The sequence below is a fragment of the Heterodontus francisci genome, chromosome 1 (assembly GCF_036365525.1).
Source record: "Heterodontus francisci isolate sHetFra1 chromosome 1, sHetFra1.hap1, whole genome shotgun sequence".
Lineage (NCBI taxonomy): Eukaryota > Metazoa > Chordata > Chondrichthyes > Heterodontiformes > Heterodontidae > Heterodontus > Heterodontus francisci.
In genome coordinates this window covers 22,693,084-22,716,955 of record NC_090371.1, presented here as the reverse complement: position 1 = coordinate 22,716,955, position 23,872 = coordinate 22,693,084, and the positions used below count along the sequence as shown (strand labels likewise).

At 43.7% G+C, this 23,872-nt stretch overlaps 1 protein-coding gene across 2 annotated transcripts in view; it reads left to right on the top strand.

Moving 5' to 3' along the window:
* Positions 1–23,872, top strand: part of LOC137368318 (sperm flagellar protein 1-like) — a 99,989-nt gene that overhangs the window by 25,705 nt on the left and 50,412 nt on the right. The window contains exon 3 of one of the 2 annotated variants that reach the window (XM_068028718.1): positions 16,752–16,896. In XM_068028718.1, the coding sequence (XP_067884819.1) occupies positions 16,752–16,896 (145 nt within the window). Of the gene's footprint in view, positions 1–16,736; positions 16,897–23,872 lie in introns of both variants that reach the window. The other variant, XM_068028717.1, reaches the window with a different exon arrangement.

The window sequence follows — 23,872 nt, the reverse complement described above, 5'->3', positions numbered from 1 at the left end:
AAGAGCCTGTCACTCCAGAATTGGCCTTTATATCCACTCCAGGCGCTACTTCACAAACCACTGACCACCTCCAGGCGAGTATCCATTGTCTCTCGAGATAAGGAGGCCCAAAAGAAAAGAAAGATACAGCACTGAAACAGGCCCTTCGGCCCACCGATTCTGTGCCAACCATCAACCACCCATTTATACTAATCCTACATTAATCCCATATTCCCTACCACATCCCATCAATTCCCCTACCATCTACCTACACTAGGGGCAATTTACAATGGCCAATTTACCTATCAACCTGCAAGTCTTTGGCTGTGGGAGGAAACCAGAGCACCTGGTGGAAACCCACACGGTCACAGGGAGAACTTGCAAACTCCACACAGGCAGTACCCAGAACCGAACTCGGGTCGCTGGAGCTGTGAGGCTGCGGTGCTAACCACTGTGCCGCCCCTAAAGTAGCATTGTTAAGAATTGGGAAGGCTATTGTACTTTAATTTAAAAAAAAACATTTGTAAATTGTTCCTTTACATTTCAAATGAGAGACAGTGGTGGGGGTGCAATTTTCTTGGATACTTTTGGTGTTAAAGAGCCTCCAAGGTGGCCAAGTTGGATCTTCAGCTGAAACACCAGTTTAGCCTGCATTTAGCGCAAGAAGCCATCTCGGTAAAGGAGTTGAAGCCTGCGCTCGGAACGACCACCAGGAGGATTGTTAAGGGGCTGATTGCCACCTAAATTGCCAACTGCTGCTCATTAAGGAGGCTGCATAACATTTGATGGATAACACTTGACCTAATGCCCTAGGAGTCAGAAACCAGATGATTGGGAGTAAATAAGTCATTGCAGAGGATTTTGAGTGTTACTTAAATGTATATCAACTTTTCCTCTTCACTGACTACTGGAGCTTTGAAGAGGAAAGAAAGAAAGACTTTCAATTTTATAGCGCCTTTCACAGCCTTGGGACATCCCAAATCACTTTATAGTCAATGAGGTACTTTTGAAGTGTAGTCACTGTTGTAATTTAGGAAACAAGAGGACTTTTGAAATGCTTCGGGATCTTTCTGGGACACTTCGCCAAGACTTCACCAACACTATCGACATTTATCCTGGAAATTCTTTGAGGACTTCACCTAAAAAGAGGGAGCGCTGTACCTTATTGGATATCTTATAGGAGTCACTAGGAGAAAAGGAGTGCTTGGTCCTGGGTATCTTGCTCAGAGGCCTCTTTGGTCTGCAGGAGAAATGGGAGGAGAAAATGAGGCAGAGCAGAGCAGCACCAGCTGCTGCAGGAGAGAGGAACAGGAGAGTGAGGTGGACCTCTCCCCCCTTTGGGCACAGGACATCCCTTTTCTTCTGGGCCTCCTGCATCAGACTTTGGAGAGTCAAGAAGTGGGTTACTTGCTACAGAGTTCCCAGCCTCTCTCACCTGTTCTTATAGCCACAGTATTTATATGGCTGGTTCCATTAAATTTCAGGTCACTGATGAACCCCAGGATGTTGATGGTGGGGAATTTAGCGATGGTAATACCATTGAATGTCAAGGAGAGGTGGTTAGACTCACTCTTGTTGTTAGTCTTGTTGTTGGCACGACTTGTTTGATTGGGCAGATTATACCCGGAACTTTGCGGTTTGCAATTTTTGTGCACGTTGTATTTTAAATTGATTGCAGGAGATTTTATAAATTTCCAGGAAACACTATAATCACTGTTAATTGTGCACTGTGTTTTTAAAAAAGAAAATAAAAGGAATTACTTTAAAATCACTTTTTTCAAATGTGCATACAGCAAGCCTGGAATTGTTGTGATGGTTGTTGACTCTATCCCAAGGTTTTACACCATTTGCAAAACACTGCTGTTGCTGGAAATATGAATAAAGAAGTAATTAACCCCTTTCTTCGATTAGCTAAATAATGAATGTAAAGACTTGCTACATTTGATTTTTCAGTAAATGTCAAGACAAAGGCAATTCCCAGGGGCATAGAATACTTCCTCGGCCTCATAGACTCCTTCACTAAGTAGCTCAAAGCCATATCTACCTGCACACACTCCCAAAAAAATTATTTTGATGTGTAGAATGTCATGGGTAATCAATAGTGTTACGATGGCTTCTATATTTTTTGTTAGGTTTTTTTTGAGGACTCATGTATCTTATAATTATGGATATTGTTTTATTTGGGAAAAATTCCATGGATTTTTTTTTCACTGGGGTCATTGAAAGGATACTGAGAGGACTTTGTTTGTATACAACCTTCACTGGAGGTCACTTATCTTTAGATAAATACCCAGCAGGGGCTTTTTGGCTTGGAGAAGATGTTTCCAGAGAAGTGGCAGGTCAAGATTTATAGGGTTCAGGAGGCTTGGCTCTTGAGATTGTTTTTTGTTTCACTTTGGACATCCAGTTCGGGTTTGGACAGTGTTCTGAAAGGAGTTTTAAAAAACCAGCCAGGAGAGCAGTCACTCCAGCTCAGCCTTTTCCATCTCTTTGAAAAACCTGCCAACTTTTCCATCTCTTTAAGGAGCTTTTTTTTAATTCATTCATTGGATGTGGACGTCGCTGGCTAGGCCAGCATTTATTGCCCATCCCGAATTACCCTTGAAAAGGTGGCGGTGAGCCACCTTTCTGAACCGTTGCAGTCGGTATGGGGTAGGTACACCCACAGTGCTGTTAGGAAGGGAGCGAGTTTGAGTATTGAGAAATTGATGCTGCTTTCCTTTGAAAAGCCTGTCAGAAACCCCTGTTGCCACATTTCTTCTGGAAAACCTGCCGAACTGATCCTCAATGTTGCCAGAAAAGAACTGTTCTAGGAAGATCCCAGATGCAGTCGGTAATGTGTATTTGGGACGCCAAACTAAAAAGAGACAACTGGCATCTTTCCATATCTTCTCTTTTTTCTTCAAGAATTAGCAAGTATTTGGCCAAAGTATTATTTTTGTCTTTTTTTTTGTAACAGCGCTCTAAAGAAAAAATCTGTATTTTTCGGTTAACCAGTCTATGTGTGTCTGTGTGTGTGTGGCTAAGGGAACTTTTATATTGCACTTTGTGTGTTATGCTTTGCTTCGTTACTGGGTAAGCCTTGTTTTATAATAAACTGATAATTTTGTTGTTTATTAAAGAAGCCTGGTTGGTGTATTTTATTCTGGGATAAAGAGTAGAGTCTATCATTGACCGTACTGGTAACTGGGTAAACATTTAAATATATGTTGTGACCTGTGGAAAAAACAGTGGGCTCTTCCCACCTCGGTCATAACAATAGTGATAATGGAGGAGCACCATTTGTGAGTCAGCTTATGAAAGATACGTGCACCATGTTACGGATGAACAGAAATTTCTCATCACATACCAGCCATAAGCGATTGCCAGTAAATTCATCAGGTTTCTAGACATAGGACTGGTGCGTACTACTCTGCATGTAGTTTTAAAGTGAATATTATGAACCAGTAATAAATGTGGTAAATTGTCAAGCATATTACTGTCTCTGGCACCCATGAATCTGTTCTTAAAAGGAGGAGGATTATCCAATACATGGGTGACCTTTGTCAAATGTCCTTCTTATAAGTTTTGGGTCCCATGCCTTCAAAGCAATATACATAAGAAATTGGAGCAGGAGTAGGCCATATGGCCCCTTGAACTTGCCCATCTTGGACTTCAATTCCGCTTTCCCGCCCAATCCCCATATTCCTTGATTCCGTTAGTCCAAACATCTATCTGTCTCAGACTTGCATATACTCAACAACTGAGCATCCACAGTCTTCTGGGACAGAGAATTCCAAAGGTTCACAACCCTCTGACAGCCTCCCGGAAGATTGTACCAGCAGTCCCGACGTGGCGATCCGGTTCACGACCTGAAAATGGTTCTGCCATCCAGAAAAACTTAACATGGGAAAATTCAGCCCATTGTCTTCATTTTTGTTGGGGTGGAAAAATGCAGCTGCACTGGCTCAGAGCTCAACTTAATATATGAATTTCTTTGTCTTTTGTAAAACTAAAATGATCTATGTGGTATGCATCAATCAAGAGCACAAGTTAATTCCTGTCAAACAAGTAATCTAATTGCTGCAAGGTTCGTCAGGAATTTAAAATGAAACTGCAGTAAAAGTTTCTTTTGCACAGTTTAGTGTACACCTATAGTTGAAATTTGTAAGTAGTTCTTGTGTCTGGCTTCCATGATGTTGCATTGCCACTCGGTTGCTTAATGTTTCAAGAGAGCCTGTTCCAGCCTACAGTGCCCATCCCACCTGTCGCTGTTTCCTGCTGAGCTTCAGGACTATACTTCAATGTACTGCTGGATTCTTAGCTTTACTCTGCTTCTGTGTTGCATCCTGGACAGAAATTTGCTTTCTTCTGGGCAAAAGTCAATTCTTCTGCTGCCTTCTGGGATTTACTTTCATCTACACCTCCACCATCGTTACCGACTGGGATTGTATTGTCTGCTTGACTGCCTCTACTCGAATACCTGGTCTGCTCCACTGTTCTTCAGCTGGAAGTTTTACTATGCTGTTCTACTTCTGATCTGTTCCTGCTAGTTCCCATCCGAATTCCGAATTTTGCTCCCTTGCTGCTGAATGACCTTTTCTTTGTTGCTTTTCCGCTTACTTCCCATTGCCATTGGCTTCACTCATCCTTCAGAATTGAGTTGGACTGATTCCTGAAACTCATATTACTGCTCTCAATCTGTGTGCTCGTAACTTCCCTCCAGCTGTTCCTCTGACCAGCCGCCTTACCTGGACTGATCTCATGGATTTAACTTGCACCCTCCCCTTCTTGGTCCTTGGGTCTCGCTCCCACTTCACGGCAGTCCTCTGATGGTATTCTAGGTCTTCTGGTATGCATTGCTAAGATGGAGGACTCTACACACCTCTGGATAAAAGCAAAATACTGCAGATGCTGGAAATCTGAAATAAAAACAAGAAATGCTGGAAATACTCAGCAGGTCTGGCAGCATCTGTGGAGAGAGAAGCAGAGTTAACGTTTCAGGTCAGTGACCCTTCATCAGAACTCCTCTGATCTCTGACTCAATCTCTGCTGGTTCATGGTCAACTCCAGCCCTTCAGTGAATCACAGAATCACAGAATTGTTACAGCACAGAAGGAGGCCTTCTGGCCCATCATGTCTGCATCAGCTCTCCGAATGAACAGTGCACCTAGTGCCATTCCCTGCCTTCTCCCCGCAGCCCTGCACATTCTTCCTTTTCAGCTAACAGTCTAATTCCCTTTTGAATGCCTTGATTGAACCTGCCTCCATCACATTCTCAGGCAGTGCCTTCCAGACCTTAACCACTTGCTGTGTGAAAAAGCTTTTCTTCCTGTTGCTTTTGCTTCCTTTGCCAATTACTTTAAATCTGTGCCCTCTCAATCCTTTTACGAGTGGGAACAGTTTCACCCGAACTACACTATCCAGACCCCTCATGATTTTGAATACCACTATCAAATCACCTCTCAGCCTTCTCTTTGAGGAAAATAGTCCCAACTTCTCCAATCTATCTTTATAACTGAAATTCCTCAACCCTGGAACCATTCTTGTGAATCTTTTCTGCACTCTCTCCAGTGCGTTTACATCTTTCCTAAAGTGCAGCACCCAGAACTGGACATAGTACTCCAGCTGAGGCCAAACTAGTGTCTTATACACACAGTTGTATGTTTTCCAAGGATCAACTTCCAGCAGTGCACCCACAGATACTCTGCCCCTTGAGCAGCTCCATGACTGTCTCTGAATATGGAAATTGTTTTTTCAACGCTTCAAGCTGACTCCATCCTGTCAATTTCATGCCTCACTTGCCCCAGTTGACCTCTGACTTTAACTTTTCACTACCTCATGCATTTCCTCCCTGTCTTTGACCACGTCTCTCGTAACCTCTGTCAGACCAATGTTACCTGAGGTCCCTTTCTGTCCCTTTGTCTCCAAGGACGCCTTTGAGGAGTTAGAGAGGAATCTTTGGAAATTCCTGACTTATCTAAGTTTCAGTATAAAGTACTTACCTCGCGATTCGGCAGCTTCTTTTTGAACAGCGGTAGCAGTGAGAGTGCAAGCCAGGGAGCAGCTGGGAAGGTAAGTTTCACTATAAAGTACTTACCTCGTGATTCGTGGACACGGGGACTGCTGGGTAAGTGAACTTATATATTAGGGCAGTGGCTAAACCCGAAACACTACACCTGTAGTGTCTCCCACCCATCCTCCTCCTCTAACCAAAAAAAAAGGACTCTTGTGTGGAGGGTTTGGTAAGGTAAGGTTTTCCTTTATTTTTACTTAATCTCTGTGTCAATTTAGAGCAGAGGGGATGGAAGCTAGGGCAGTTGCATGCTCCTCTTGCAGGATGTGGGAGGTAAGGGTCACCACCTGTGTCCCTGCTGACTTCACCTGTGAGAAGTGCACCCAACTCCAGCTCCTCACAGACCGCGTTAGGGAACTGAAGCTGGAGCTGAATGAACTTCGGATCATTCAGGCGGCTGAGGGGGTGATCGAGAGCAGTTATAGGGAAGTAGTGACACCTAAGTTACAGGATAAAGGTAGCTGGGTGACAGTCAGGGGAGGGAAAGGGAATAGGCGCACAATGCAGGGATCCCCTGTGGCCGTTCCCTTCAATAATAAGTATATCGTTTTGGATACGGTTGGTGGGGGGGGGGGACCTACCAGGGGAAAGCCACAGCGGCCAGGTCTCTGGCACTGAGCCTGGCTCAGAAGGGAAGGGGGGAGAATAGGAGAGCGATAGTGATAGGCGATTCAATGGTTAGAGGAACAGACAGGAGATTCTGTGGTCGGGAACGAGACTCCCGGATGGTATGTTGCCTCCCGGGTGCCAGGGTCAGGGATGTCTCGGATCGAGTCTACGGGATTCTTAAGGGGGAGGGGGAGCAGCCAGAAGTCGTGGTACACATCGGTACCAATGACATAGCTAGGAAAAGGGATGAGGACCTGAAAAGCGAATATAGGGAGTTAGGTTGGAAGCTAAAAGGCAGGACGAGCAGGATAGTAATCTCAGGATTGATACCGGTGCCACGTGCTAGTGAGGCTGGAAACAGAGAGCGAGTGCAGCTGAACACGTGGCTACAGAGCTGGTGTAGGAGGGAGGGCTTCAGATATGTGGATCATTGGGATACCTTCTGGGGAAGGTGGGACCGATACAAGAAGGACGGGTTGCATCTGAACTGGAGGGGCACCAATATCCTGGGCGGGAGGTTTGCTAGCGCTCTTCGGGAGGGTTTAAACTAGTTTGGAGGGGGATGGGAACCGGAGCTACGGATCAGTGGATGGGGTAGCTGTTGAACAGGCAGATACAGAGTGCAGAGAGTCTGTGAGGAAGGTTAGACAGTTGACAGGGCAAAGTTGCAGCCAGTATGATGGGTTGAAGTGTGTCTATTTTAATGCAAGAAGTGTCAGGAATAAGGGTGATGAACTTAGAGCATGGATGAGTACTTGGAGCCATTACGGAGACTTGGATATCACAGGGGCAGGAATGGATGTTGGATGTTCCGGGATTTAGATGTCTCAAAAGGAATAGGGAGGGAGGTAAAAGAGGTGGGGGAGTGGCATTGCTAATCAGGGGTAGTATCACAGCTGCAGAAAGGGAGGTCGTTGAGGAGGGTTTGTCTACTGAGTCATTATGGGTGGAAGTCAGAAACAGGAAAGGAGCAGTCACTTTATTGGGAGTTTTCTATAGACCCCCCAGTAGCAACAGAGACATGGAGGAACAGATTGGGAGGCAGATTTTGGAAAGGTGCAGAAGTAACAGGGTTGTTGTCATGGGTGACTTCAACTTCCCTAATATTGAATGGAACCTCCTTAGTGCAAATAGTTTGGATGGAGCAGTTTTTGTCAGGTGTGTCCAGGAAGGTTTCCTGACTCAATATGTAGATAGGCCGACTAGAGGGGAGGCTATGTTGGATTTGATGCTTGGCAATGAACCAGGCCAGGTGGCAGATCTCTCGGTGGGAGAGCATTTCGGTGATAGTGATCACAACTCCCTGATCGTTACTATAGTCATGGAGAGGGACAGGAGCAGACGGGATGGGAAAATATTTAATTGGGGGAGGGGGTATTACAATGCTATTAGGCAGGAACTGGGGAGCATAAATTGGGAACAGATGTTCTCAGGGAAATGCATGACAGAAATGTGGAGGTTGTTTAGGGAGCACTTGCTGCGACTGCTGGATAGGTTTGTCCCGATGAGGCAAGGAAGGGATGGTAGGGTGAAGGAACCTTGGATGACAAGAGATGTGGAACAGCTAGTCAAGAGGAAGAAGGAAGCTTACTTAAGGTTGAGGAAGCAAGGATCAGACAGGGCTCTAGGGGGTTACAAGGTGGCCAGGAAGGAACTAAAGAATGGACTTAGGAGCGCTAGAAGGGGACATGAAAAAGTCTTGGTGGGTAGGATTAAGGAAAATCCCAAGACGTTCTACACTTATGTGAGGAACAAGAGGATGGCCAGAGTGAGGGTAGGGCCGATCAGGGATAGTGGAGGGAATTTGTGCCTGGAGTCGGAAGAGGTAGGGGAGGTCCTAAATGAATACTTTGCTTCAGTATTCACTAGTGAGAGGGACCTGGTCGTTTGTGAGGACAGCGTTAAACAGGCTGATATGCTCGAACAGGTTGATGTTAAGAGGGAGGATGTGCTGGAAATTTTGAAAGACATGAGGACAGATAAGTCCCCGGGGCCAGACGGGATGTACCCAAGGATCTTACAAGAAGCGAGGGAAAAGATTGCTGCGCCTTTGGCGATGATCTTTGCGTCCTCACTGTCCACTGGAGTAGTACCAGATGATTGGAGGGTGGCAAATGTTATTCCTTTGTTCAAGAAAGGGAATAGGGATAACCCTGGGAATTATAAACCAGTCAGTCTTACGTCGGTAGTGGGCAAATTATTGGAGAGGATTCTGAGAGACAGGATTTATGATTATTTGGAAAAGCATAGTTTGATTAGAGACAGTCAGCATGGCTTTGTGAGGGGCAGGTCATGCCTCACAAGCCTTATTGAATTTTTTGAAGATGTGACAAAACACGTTGATGAAGGAAGAGCAGTGGATGTGGTGTATATGGATTTTAGCAAGGTGTTTGATAAGGTCGGCTCATTCAGAAAGTAAGGAGGCATGCGATACAGGGAAAGTTTGCTGTCTGGATACAGAATTGGCTGGCCCATAGAAGACAGAGGGTGGTAGTAGATGGAAAGTATTCAGCCTGGCGCTCGATGACCAGTGGTGTTCTGCAGGGATCTGTTCTGGGACCTCTGCTCTTTGTGATTTTTATAAATGATTTGGATGAGGAAGTGGAAGGCTGGGTTAGCAAGTTTGCCGATGACACGAAGGTTGCTGGAATTGTGGATAGTGTGGAAGGCTGTTGTAGGTTGCAACGGGACATTGACAGGATGCAGAGCTGGGCTGTGAAGTGGCAGATGGAGTTCAACCTGGAAAAGTGTGAAGTGATTCATTTTGGAAGGTCGAATTTGAATGCAGAATACAGGCTTAAAGACAGGAGTCTTGGTAGTGTGGAGGAACAGAGGGATCTTGGGGTCCATGTCCATAGATCGCTCAAAGTTGCCACCCAAGTTGATAGGGTTGTTTGGAAAGCGTATGGTGTGTTGGCTTTCATTAACAGGGGGATTGAGTTTAAGAGCCGCGAGGTTATGCTGCAGCTCTATAAAGGGCTGGTTAGACCACACTTGGAATATTGTGTTCAGTTCTGGTCACCTCATTATAGGAAGGATGTGGAAGCTTTAGAGAGGGTGCAGAGGAGATTTACCAGGATGCTGCCTGGACTGGAGGGCATGTCTTACGAAGAAAGATTGAGGGAGCTAGGGCTTTTCTCATTGGAGCGAAGAAGGATGAGAGGTGACTTGATAGAGGGGTACAAGATGATGAGAGGCATAGATAGAGTGAATAGCCAGAGACTTTTTCCCAGGATGGAAAGGGCTATCACCAGCGGGCATAATTTTAAGGTGATTGGAGGAAGGTTTCGGGGAGATGTCAGAGGTAGGTTCTTTACACAGAGAGTGGTGGGTGCGTGGAATGCACTGCCAGCGGTGGTAGTAGAAGCAGATACATCAGGGACATTTAAGCGACTCTTGGATAGGTACATGGATGATAGTAGTATGAAGGGTATGTAGGTAGTTTGATCCTAGAGTAGGTTAAAGGTTCGGCACCACATCGTGAGCATGAATGAATCAGATGACCTTTCCTTGTCCTGACTCCTTTGCATGACGTCATAAATGATATATTACTAACTGGTTTTGTTAAGAGTTAGTTTTACTTCCCCACTGTTCTGTAATGAAAAGTTCATAGAATCATAGATTGTTAATCAACAACATCTTGCATTTATATAGCACCTTAAATGCAATCACTCCTCAGAAGTGTAACAGACAAAAATGGACATTGAGTCAATAAAAAAGACATCAAGAGGAGTGGGAAAATGTTGGTTAAAGAGTTATCAAGCCATTCAACCCATCAAGTCTGAACTGTTGTCGCTACATGAACCATCTGTTTTAATCCCACTTTCCTGTTCACTCTGCCTTTAATCAATCAACTATCAACTATCAAATTCACTTTTAAGAGTTCTTCAAATAGCAAAACTTGTAGGTTGTACTGATGGATTGTGGGTGGGGTAACGGGGTGGGTAGTTAACTCTATCCTTTCAATCTTTGATTTTGCTCTTCTCAAATTCCATCTAACACCTTGCTTGGATCCTCTTTCCCTCCATGAAATGCTCTGAAGTGTACATGAGGAGCAATACAGAAATGCAAGTTTTTGCATTATACTACTTGGTATATTACAAAGGACCTTTCACCTCAGCAGTAAAGCATTGAATTGTACATGAAGTACTTTATAATGTTTCACAGAAATCTGATAACATCCTTATCACTTCTCTTGCAAACATTCTGAAGCAGAGGGTTACTTAAGAATTCAATGAATGATCTAATATAACAGCCATGTTGTGCACAGCAAGGTCCCACGATCGCAATGAAATGAATGTTTGTTTAATCTGCCTTTGATGGTGTTAGCTGAAGTAGAATGTTGGCTGTGTGCCAAGTATGTTTCTGTTTGAACAGAGCCATTGAACTTTTAATGCCATCTGACAAGACCTCAGGTCTTATCTTCTTCAGAAGGTACCTCCCTCAGTACTGTTTTGTGCTCATTATGTGCTCATAACCAAGCTGAAATTACAGGGTTGACACTCGAGAACCTGCAATGCGACTTGAAACCACAGGTTCCTGATTTAGTTGAAGTGCTGCAGATAGCCACAGCATTCCTGGGCTAGAGCATGGTTACCCGACCCGAACCCGACTGGACCCGACGACATGTGTCAGGTTCGGGTCAGGTCGGGTGGGGTCAGACACACTCTATCACCACCTCCGGTACGTGGCTCCAATGTTAATGTACTTTATGGACTTGAAAGGTTGCTTAGTTACAGTTTTTTTAAGCTTGTGCAGATAAGCACAAAAAGGAAGCTAGGTTAACTGATGGTCGGGTTGGGTCAAGCCCTGGAAAAAATGAAAGGACTCAGGCAGGGACGGGCTTGGTTCAGATGTCGTTCTGTCGGGCTCAGGTAGGGTTTCATTTGCAAACCCGAGCCAACCTTTATCCTGGGCTATGGGGGTGAGTGAGTTGAAAACCTGATGGGATTTCTGCCCCTGAATGTTGTCCAGTTAAATGAGGCAACAGTCTATGAAGGTCAGTTGAGGATAACTGTGATGCCTTCCACAGTCAAATAACTTCCCAACACTTGCTGCCTGGGCTCAGACCTTCAGAACGCTAACTTGGGTGGCACATTAGAGAGCAGCCATCATTGCATCAGTCACATAAGATACGCACATTGCAGCTCAACACCCCCCCTCCATAAATGTCTTCCTTCTTTATCTCCTAAACTATTGTTATGATCTCACGTTACTAATATTGTTTCTAACCTGTGTGACTCAAGAGGCATTTGCATTCCATAGGCCTTCAGCCACTCAATCTACATTCTGCTGTCTTGTACAGAAAAACATTGTTGTTTTAGGGTCAGTTTTTTTTCTTTCATGGGACGTGAGTGTTATTGGCAAGGCCAGCATTTGTTGTCCATCCCGAATTGCATTTGAGAAGGTGGTAGTGGCACAAAAGGAGTCATGCCACCAAAACAATAATGTTGAATTTCTAGTTTAGAGTGAAAAAGCAAATGCAAATATAAACATGTCAGGGCTGGCCTTCGGATGACCCTCTTGTACAGATATTTGAACTGTTGTAAAAGCAAAATACTGCAGATGCTGGAAATCTGAAATAAAAACAAGAAATGCTGGAAACACTCAGCAGATCTGGCAGCAACTGTGGAGAGAGAAGCAGAGTTAACGTTTCAGGTCAGTGACCCTTCTTCAGTACTGGCAAATATTAGAAATGCAATAAGTTTTAAACAAGTAAATCGGTGGTAGGGCAAGAGATAACAAAAGAGGTGTTGATAGAACAAGGTCACAGAGAATAACTGACCAGAAGGTCATGGAGCAAAGGCAAACGGTATGTTAATGGTGTGGTGAAAGACAAAGCGTTAGAACAGAGAGGGTGTTAACTTTCGGACTGAGCGGAAGTGTTCTGCAAAGCTGCGTTTGGTCTGCCCAATGTAGAGCAGCGAATACAGGATACTACATTGAAAGAAGTACAAGTAAATCGCCACTACCAAATGCATCTTCCCCTCCCCTTCCTGTCAGCATTCCGAAGGGATCATTCCCTCCGCGATACCCTGGTCCACACCTCCATTACCCCTACCAGCTCATCCCCTTCCCACTGCACCTTCCCCTGCAATAGCAGGAGGTGTAATACCTGCCCATTTACCTCCTCTCTCCTCACTATCCAAGGCCCCAAACACTCATTTCAGGTTGAAGCAGCGATTTACTTGTACTCCTTTCAATTTAGTATACTGTATTCGCTGCTCACAATGTGGTCTCCTCTACACTGGGGAGACCAAACGCAGATTGGGTGACCAATTTGCGGAACACCTCCGTTCAGTCCGAAAGCATGACCCCAAGCTTCAGGTTGCTCACCATTTCAACACACCCCCCTGCTCTCATGCCCACATCCCTGTCCTGGGATTGCTGCAGTGTTCCAGTGAACATCAACAACACAAGCTTGAGGAACAGCATCTCATTTACCGATTAGTCACATTAAACAATAAGTTCAATCATTTCAGAGCATGACGGGCCCTCCTTTTTATTTTTATTTTTAGTTCTTTTTTCTTTTTTATTTGTTTATTTTATTTTAGTTTTGTTTGTTTCTACTGTGCCTAACCACTGTTTTTTTTTATGTTTGTGTTTGGGGCCAGGGCTGTTCATTTTGTCAATTAACACCCTCTCTGTAATAACACTTTGTCTTTCACCGCACCATTAACATACTGTTTTCCTTTGCTCCATGACCTTGTGGTCAGTTATTCTCTGTTACCTTGTCCAATCAACACCTCTTTTGTTATCTCTTGCCCCACCCCCCGCTTTACTTGCTTAAAAGCTATGACATTTCTGACGTTTGCCAGTTCTGATGAAGGATCACTGACCTGAAATATTGACTCTGCTTCTCTCCCCACAGATGTTGCCTGACCTGCTGAGTATTTCCAGCATTTCCTGTTTTTATTTGAACTGATGGTTCCTTCTTCAGTCTTTAATTCTAATATTTGAGGACAGAAAATATACTGAAACTGAACATAGGTGATTCTTTTGCAAAAAGTTGTTCCCCGTTTTATTTCTCAATCTTAATCTCTAACATTATCACCACTTCAACTACCATCTGTAATCTCATGGCCTGGCATATCCCCCACTCGACCATTCCAGCAAGCCAGGGGATCTACCCTGGTTCAATGAAGAGTGCAGGAGGGCATGCCAGGAGCAGCACCAGGCATACCTCAAAATGAGGTGTCAACCTGGTGAAGCTACAACCCAGGATTACTTACATACCAAACAGCGTAAGCAGCATGCGACAGAGAGAGCTAAGCGATCCCACAACCAACGGATCAGATCTAAGCTCTGCAGTCCTTCCACATCCGGTTGTGAATGGTGGTGGACAATAACAACTAACTAGAGGAGGTGGCTCCACAAATATCCCCATCCTCAATGATGGGGGAGCCCAGCACATCAGTGCTAAAGATCAGGCTGAAGCACTTGCAACAATCTTCAGCCAGAAGTGCCGAGTGGATGATCTCCACCTCCTCCTGAAGTCCTCAGCATCACCGATGCCAGTCTTCAGCCAATTTGATTCGCACCATGTGATATCAAGAAACGACTGATGTCCACAGGTCCCTGAAGGTGATAGGACAGGTAGATAAAGTGGTGAAGAAAGCATATGGAATGCATTCCTTTATTGGCCAAGGTATAGAATACAAAAGCCGGGATGTAATGCGGGTACTGTATAAAACGCTGGTTAGGCCACAGCTGGAGTATTGCGTACAGTTCTGGTCACCACATTACAGAAAGGGCATAATTGTTCTGGAGAGAGTACAGAGGAGATTTACAAGAATGTTGCCAGGGCTTGAAAGTTGCAGCTATGAGGAAAGATTTGAATAGGTTCTCTTCCTTAGAACAGAGGAGGCTGAGGGGTGACTTAATTGTGGTGTACAAAATTATGAGGGACCTAGATAGAATAGACTGAATGACCTGTTTCTGCTAATGGAGAGGTCAATTACCAAGGGAACAGATTTAAGGTGATTGGGAGAACAATGAGAGGGAACATGAGGAAAACCCTTTTCACGTGGGTGGGTGTCTGGAATTCACTGCCAGGATCGGTGGTGGAGGCAGAAGCCCTCAACTCATTTAAAAAGTACCTGGACCTGCACCTGAAGTGCTGTAACCTGCAAGGCTATGGACCAGGTGCTGGAAGGTGGGATTAGATTAGTTTTTTCAGCCAGTGCAGACACAATGGACTGAATGTCCTCTTGCTGTGCCATAATTATTCCATGGTTCTACTGTTCTATAGCACTGGATACTGCAAAGGCTATGGGCCCTGACGACATTCCGGCAATAGCACCTGTGCTCCAGAACTTGCCACACCCCTATCCAAGCTGTTCCAGTATAGCTACAACACTGGCATCTACCTGACAAATTGCCCAGGTATGTTCTGTACACAAATGGCAGGACAAATCCAACCCAGCCAATTACATCCCCATCAGTCTCAATCATCAGTAAAGTGATGGAAGGTGTCGTCAACAGTGGTATCAAGTGGCACTTGCTTAGCAATGCCCTGCTTACTAACGTTCAGTTTGGGTTCCGCCAAAGCCACTCATCTCCTGACCTCGTTACAGCCTTGGTTCAAACATGGAAAAAAGAGCTGAACTCGAGGTGAGGTGAGAGTGACTGCCCTTGACATCAAGGCAGCTTTGACTGAGTATGCATCAAGGAGCCCTAGTAAAACTTGAGTCAGTGGATTCAGGGGCAAAACTCTCCGCTGGTTGGAGTCATACCTAGCACAAAGGAAGATGGTTGTGGTTGTTGGCGGTCAATCATCTCAACTCCAGGACATCACTGCAGGAGTTCCTCAGGGTAGTGTCCTAGGCCCAACCATCTACAGCTGCTTCATCAATGACCTTCCTTCAATCATAAGGTCAGAAGGGGGATGTTCGCTGATAATTGCACAATGATCAGCATCATTCGCAACTCCTCAGCTACTGAAGCAGTCCATGCCGAATTGCAGCAAGAACTGGACAATATCCAGGCTCGGGCTGATAAGTGGCAAGTAACATTCGTGCCACACAAATGCCAGGCAATGACCATCTCCAACAAGAGAGAATCCAACCATCTCCCCTTGACATTAAATGGCATTACGATCTGAATCCCCCACTATCATCATCCTAGGAGTTACTGTTGACAAAATTGAACTGGAACAGCCATATAAATACCGTTGCTACAAGAGCAAGTCAGAGGCTAGGAATCCTGCAGCAAGTAACTCCCCTCCTGGCTCCCCAAATCTTGTCCACCATTTACAAGCCACAAGTCAGGAGTGTGATAGAATACTGTCCACTTGCCTGGATGGGTGCAGTTCCAACACACTCAAGAAAATCGACAGCATCCAAGACAAAGCAGCCTGCTTGACTGGCACCCCACCCACAAACATTCACTCCTTCCACCACTGACGCACAGTGGCCGCAGTGTGTACCATCTACAAGATGCAATGCAGCAATGCACCAAGGCTGCTTATACAGTACCTTCCAAACCCGCAACCTCTATCACCTAGAAAGACAAGGGCAGCAAATGCATGGGAACACCACCACCTGCAAGTTCCCCTTCAAGCCACACACTATCCTGACTTGAAACTATATCGCTGATCCTTCACTGTCGCTGGGTCAAAATCCTGGAACTCCCTTCCTAATAGCACTGTGGGTGTCCCTACCCCAAATGGACTGTAGCGGTTCAAGAAGGCAGCTCACCACCGCCTTCTCTAGGGTAATTAGGGATGGGCAATAAATGCTGTCCTAGCGAGCGACACCCCATCCTATCAATGAATAAAACATTTTTCCAAGCATCTGCAATCAAGCAGCTCAGTTGTATTTAGCCTGGCACATGTGGGTGGCTGCAGTAGAATCATGGAATGTGACAGCACAGAAGGGGGCCATTTGACCTGTCATATCTGTGCTGAACTTTTGAAAGACTTATCCAATTAGTCCCACTCCCCTGCTCCCCACAGTCATTTTGCTTTCTTTTTCAAGTATTTATCCAATACTTTTTTGAAAGTTATTATTGAATCTGCTTCCACCACCATTTCAGGCTGTCTGTGGAATTGATTGTGTGGTTGAAAATTTAAGTTATTTTATTCTTAACGCAGAAAGGTTTTCAACAGACTCAACTTCTACATTCCCGAGGACGTGGTTCGCAAGGTCGCCCAGTGTTCGCCCGGAGTTGTGGAGCTTGTGCTGAGCACATTGCGGCTTAAGATTGGCGAGAAGCTAAAACGGAGAAAGAACAAGGAACCTTCATCACCACAGGTATGAAGAAATCCCAGAAAGTTTAGGCGTTTTGTTCCAAACAACTGTTCTTTAGTGGAGATGTAGCAACCAGCTCATCATATAGCATGAGGGGAAAGGGTTTGTCGGCACTATGCTCCTACTGTCATTAAGAACTCTTCATCACTTTGGATAATGGTTTACCTCTTCATTCATAAGATTTTTTTATGAACAAATACAATAAAAGCCATTTGGCCCATCTTTATGGTTGATTTCTACCTGTCTCCCCATAACCCTATTATCTCTCTCCCCTAAATGCTTCTAACTGCCCCTTGGAAATAATTAGCACTATTTATTGTAAACCCTTAGCGTTGCAAACTTTTTTTCAAGAGTAAAGTCTGCTTAACTTTCCTTTGTACTTCTAACTGATTTGATCATTTCATAACATCTCACTTGCTGTTTGAACTCTTTTGGTACAGTATCAGTGGTTCGAGACTAGCAACCCAGAATTTGAGTTTAAATTCAACTGTGGAAAGTTGTATTGTTGAATTCAGGAAAATCAGGTAGCATGTAGGCTGGCACTTGAAAATTACCATACACTCTGATGGTTTATTGTGAAAATGTAACGGGCTCACTGATGTCCTTCAGGAACGGAAGCCTACATGTGACTCCAGTTTCACAATATGTGGTTGGCCGTTAATTCCCTCAGATCATCCAATGATAGTTAATAATTATTTTATTATTTTTTCACAGGATATGGGCATCACTGGCTAGGCCAGCATTTACTGCCCATATCTAATTGCCCTTGAGAATGTGGTCGTGAGCTGTCTTCATGAACTGCTGCAGTCTATGTGGTGTAAGTACACCCACAGTGCTGATAGGAAGGGAGTTCCAGGATTTTGACCCAGCGATAGTGAAGGAACAGCGATGGTATGTGGCTTGGAGGGGAACTTGGTGGTGGTTTTCCCATGCATCTGCTGCCCTTACCCTTCTAGGTGGTAGAGACCGCAGGTTTGGAGGGTGCTGTCGAAGGAAGCTTGGTGAGTTGCTGCAGTACATCTTGTAGATGGTACACACTACTGCCACTGTGCGTTGGTGATGGAGGGAGTAAATGTTGAAGGTGGTGGATAGCGTGCCAATCAAGCAGGCTGCTTTGTCCTGGATGGTGTCAAGCTTCTTGTGTGTTGGTGGAGCTACACCCATCCAAGCAAGTCAAGAGTATTCCATCACACTCCTGATTTGTGCCTTGTAGATGGTGGACAGGCTTTGGGGAGTCAGGAGGTGAGTGACTCGCCGCTGGATTCCCAGCCTCTGACCTGCTTTTGTAGCCACAGTATTTATTTGGCTGTTCCAGTTCGGTTTCTGGTCAATGGTGACCCCCCGGATGTTGATAGTGAGGGTTTCAGCAACGGTAATGCCATTGAATGTCAAGGGAAGATAGTTAAATTCTCTCTTGTTGGAGATGTCCATTGCCTGGCGCGAATGTAACTTGCCACTTATCAACACAAGCCGGAATGTTGTCCAGTATTACTGTATATGGACACGGACTGCTATCTTATCCATTTCTTTCCACATCCTACAAGCAATTTTTTTTTTAGTTGCCTGGATCAATGTTCTTCATCTCGGTTTGGAATTTTCAATTTAGTCACTCAACTGAAAAACACCTCAAAACAGAATCCTCTGAATTGAGCAGTTGGATCACTGCCTGTGCAGATTGGCTGTAGGATGTCCCACTGCTGACTTAGTATGCTTTGCGTGCACTTTACAGCCAAAGAACAAGCAGAACACGTAACAATTTCTACCACTTAGTTTGTATTCCTTGAGTACAGAAGGTTGAGGGGTGATCTAATAGAGGTGTTGATAATGATAAAGGTATTCAATAAGGGAGACGCAGAGAAACTATTTAACCTGGTGTGGGAATCCAGAATAAGGGGCCGCAATCTTATAATTAGAGCTCAATCATTCAGGAGTCAAATGAGTAATCACTTTTTCACAAGAGGAGCAGTGGAAATTTGAAACACTCCCCAAAAAGCTTTGGATTCTAGGTCAATTGAAATTTTCAAAGTATGTGTATCTCGGCATGTGGATTTGAGGTACAGATCAGGCTTACAATGTTCCTATTATGTGGTCTGTGTTTCAGTCACTAACTCCAGTAGTGTGTTTGACAGCCTCACAACCTTCTGTAAAATAAATTATCCTGCTCTCTGTCTTTACCTCATGCCTTTAATTTTAGATCTATGTACATTCTTGTTTGATCCCCGCAACTCCTGAAAATAGTCTGCTGTTATCTCAAACAAAAGCAAAATACGGTGGATGTTGGAAATCTGAAATAAGAACAGGTAATGCTGGAAATGCTCAGCAAGTCAGGTAGAAAGAAACAAAGTTAATGTTTCAGGTCTGAGACCTTACATCTGTTGTTATCGACCCTGTTCATCCCTTCATAATTTTAAACCGTTACCAAATCGTTCCATCATCTCCTTATTCTAAGGAAAACAGTCCCAGTTTTTCAAGTGAGTCTCAGAATTTGTATTTGCAGAAACCAAGCAGCGTCTTCAAGAACCTACACTGTACCATCTCCATTGCCTCAAAATCCTTTATTTTGTGGAGTCCAGAACTGCACAAAGTACTCCAGTGTGCTCTTATTAGTTTTATACAAATTCATCATTACATCTTGAATTTTAGGGGCAACCGAAGATGCAGTCTGATTTTCAGAGGCTTTTGAAAGGCAGGAGAGGAGTAGCAAGGCAAAGTTTCGGAAGGGAGCTCCAGAAAGATCAACCCCAGATGATGGAGTGGAAGAGGCAAAAAAAGCATTGTCTAAAATTAAAGGAACCCAGTTTGGGTTGGGATGCATGACTGGAGAGTAATCCCAAATCCAATGGTAAACAATGGAGGGATTTGATAGGAATCTTAAAGCCATTTCACTGGGGCACAGGGAACAGGGATATCCACGATGATATAACGGAGAGGACTCGGATATTCAGTTTATCAAGGGTAGAAATAGGAATGCTGATGAAATTTTAAAAACTGCTCTAACTTCGTTTTGCATGAACTTTGTTTGGTTTGTATTGTTCAGAGTTTGATCTTTTCCAGTCAAGGTTCCAAAAACATTTATCTTGTTACATTTTATTCTCTAGTTACTATTAATGGTTTATCATCTAGTAACATTTAACGTTTGATAGCTAACATCAAGTTTTGTGTATGAATGGATATTATGCATCATTTAAGATTTTTGTCATCTTGATAGTGTACACATATTTTATTTTTCTTCTGCTTCTCTGTTGTTCAGCTATCCGGAATTTTTTTAATCCTATATCAAGGGCACAGAATTTATTCTGGTTGGGCATTTCAGTGTCGCCACAAAGAATAGCTCAGCTGTATCACTGCTAACCTGAAGGACATAGTTGACAGAATTGGTCTATGTCAGGCAGTGAGGGAACCAATGTCAGGAGATAATCTACTTGACTTTATCCTCACTAACCTACCTGTCATAAACATACTCTCTCACTCAGTTGTTCCCTCTAATATAGCCCTCATCACTGCTCCCTTCAGTCTGAGGGATGCAGACTTAAATGTCTACGGTGGACATTACTAGTGGCCCACTCACTAAGCCTGTCCATATCCCCTTGAAACTGCTTTGCATCTTCCTCATAACACATTCCCACCAAATTCTGTGTCATCTGCGAACTTGGAAATACTACATTTGGTCTCCACATCCAAATCATTGATATATGTTGTGAACAGCTGGTGCCCAAGCACTGATCCCTGCGGGATCCCACGAGTCATAGCGTGCCAACATGAGAATAACCCGTTCATTCCTACTCTCTGCTTTCTGCTGTTAACCAATCCGTAATTGGCAAGAAATATAAAAACAAGCAGTAAGAGTTTCTACGTGTATATAAAAAGGAAGAGAGTAGCTAAAGTAAGTCTGGGACCGTTAGAGGATGAGACTGGGGAATTAATAACAGGGAATAGGGAAATGGCAGATCATGTAAACCAATATTTTGCATCGGTCTTCATGGTGGAGGACACTATAAGTATCCCAACAATAATAGATGAGCAAGGTGTAAATGGGAGGGAGGAACTGGTAACAATCTCTATCACGAGGGAAAAGGTGCTGGACAAACTGATGGGACTAAAGACAGACAAGTCACCAGGACCAGATGGTCTGCATCCAAGGGTTTTAAAAGAAGTGGCTGCAGAGATAGTAGAGGCATTGGTCATAATATACCAAAACTCACTGGATTCTGGGAAGGTACCAGTGGATTGGAAAACCGCAAATGTGACACCCGTATTCAAGAAAGGAGGGAGACCGAAAGCAGGAAACTATAGACCAGTTAGCTTAACATCTGTCATTGGGAAAATGCTAGAGTCGATTATTCAGGAAGAAATAGCAGGACACTTAAAAAAACATAATGCAATCAAACAGAGTCAACATGGTTTTATGAAAGGGAAATCATTTCTGACAAATTTGTTAGAGTTCTTTGAGGATATAATAAGCAGAGTGGATAAAGGAAACCGGTAGATGTAGTGTATTTGAATTTTCAGAAGGCGTTCAATAACATGCCACATAAAAGGTTATTACACAAAATAGGAGCTCAGGGTATTAGGGGTAATGTGTTGGTGTGGATTGAGGATTGGCTAACACACAGAAAGCAAAGAGTCGGGATCAATGGGTCTTTTTCAGGTTGGAAAGCCGTAACTAGTGGGGTACCACAGGATCGGTCCTAGGGCCTCAGCTATTTACTCTCTATATTAATGACTTGGAGGAAGGGACAGAGTATAGAGTATCCAAATTTGTTGACGATACAAAAATAGGTGGGAAGGCATGTTGTGATGAGGATACAAAAAATCTGCAAAGGGATATAGATAGGTTAAGTGAGTGGGCAAAAACCTGGAAGATGATGTTCAATGTGGGAAAGTGTGAGGTCATCCACTTTGAAAGGAAGAATAAAAAGGCAGATTATTATTTAGGTGGAGAAAGTCTACAAAATACTGCAGTACAGAGGGATCTGGGTGTTCCTATACAGGAAACACAGAAAGTCAGCATGCACGTGCAACAGGTAATTAGGAAGGCAAATGGAATTTTGACCTTTATTGCTAGGGGGTTAGAGTTTAAAAATAGGGAAGTCTTATTACAACTGTACAGGGTGTTAGTGAGGCCACACCTGGGTACTGCGCACAGTTTTGGTCCCGATATTTAAGGAAGGATATACTAGCATTGGAGGCAGTTCAGAAAAGATTCACTCGGCTGATTCCTGGGATGAAGGGGTTGTCTTATCAAGAGCGAATAAAAAGGTTAGGCCTTTATTCATTGGAGTTTAGAAGGATAAGAGGTGATCTTATTGAAACATATAAAATTCTAAGGAGGCTTGACAGGGTAGATGTTGAGAATATGTTTCCACTGGTGGGGGAATCTCGAACTAGGGGACATAGTTACAGAATAAGGGGGCACACATTTAAAACTGAGATGCGAAGGAATTTCTTCTCTCAGAGGGTGGTGAATCTCTGGAATTCTCTACCTCAGAGAGTTTAGATTTAGATTTAGATTTAGAGATACAGCACTGTTGTGGAGGCTAGGTCACTAAGTGTATTTAAGGAGGAGGTAGATAGATTTTTGAAATCTCGTGGATTCGAGAGTGATGCGGAGCAGGCCTGAAAGGGGAGTTGAGGCCTGGGACAGATCAGCAATGATCTTATTTAATGTGGGGGGGAGCAGGCTCAAGGGGCTGAATAGCCTACTCCTGCTCCTACTTCTTATGTTCTTGTGTTCTTAACCTATGTTAGTATATTAGCTCCTATCCCATGTGCTTTAATTTTGCTAACCAACCTCCTGTGGGGGACTTTATCAAAAGCCTTCTGAAAATCCAAGTATACTACATACATCCACTCCCTTTTATCAATTCTGTTCGTAACATCCTCAAAAAACTCCAACAAGTTCATCAAACATGATTTCCCATTCCTAAATCTATATTGACTATGCCCAATCAGATCATTTTTATCCAAGTGTCCAGTTATCACATCCTTTAGAATAGATTCTGGCATTTTCCCAACGATTGATGTAAGGCTAACAGGTCTGTAATTCCCCATTTTCTCTCTCCCTCCCTTCTTAAATAATGGGCTGACATTTGCGACCTTCCAATCTGCAGGAATTGCTCCAGAATCTATAGAATTTTGGAAGATGATCACCAATGCATCTACTATCTCCACAGCTACCTCTTTCAACACTCTGGAATGTAGAATATCAGGTCCTGGGAACATATCAACCCTCAGCCCCATTAATTTCTCCAATGCAACTTTTTTACTAACACTAATTTACTTCAATTCCTCATTCTCCCTAATCCCTTGGATCTCTAATTCTGGGAGATTTCTTGTATCTTCCTCAGTGAAGACAGACACAAAGTAGTCATTTAGCTTCTCTGCCATTTCTCTATGCCCCTTATAAATTCTCCTGACTCTGCCTGTAATGGACCCACATTTGTCTTAGCCAAATGTTTCCTTTTTATGTACCTATGGAAGTTTTTACAGTTTGTTTTTATATTTTTTGCTAGTTTACATTCATATTCTATTCTTTTTTTTATCAGTTTCTTTGTTCTCCTTTTCTGTATTCTAAAATCCTCCCAATCCTCTGGTTCACTACTATTTCTGGTAACTTTATAGGCCTTTTCTTTTAATCTTATACAATCTTTAACTTGCTTTGTTATCCATGGTTGACTGCCTTTACTTTTGGGGTTTTTGTGCCTTGAAGGAATGTATAGTTGCTGTAAACTATGTAATATTTCTTTAAAGACTATCCATTGCCTATGTACTGTCATATCTTTTAATGTATTTTCCCAATCCACTTCAGCCAATTTGCCCCTCATACCTTCATAATTTCCTTTGTTCAAATTTAACACCCTGGCTTCAGATTGAACTACCTCACTTTCAAACATAATGTAAAATTCTACCATATTACAGTCACTCATCCCTAAAAGTTCTTTTACAACAAGATTATTAATTAGCTCTTTCTCATTACATA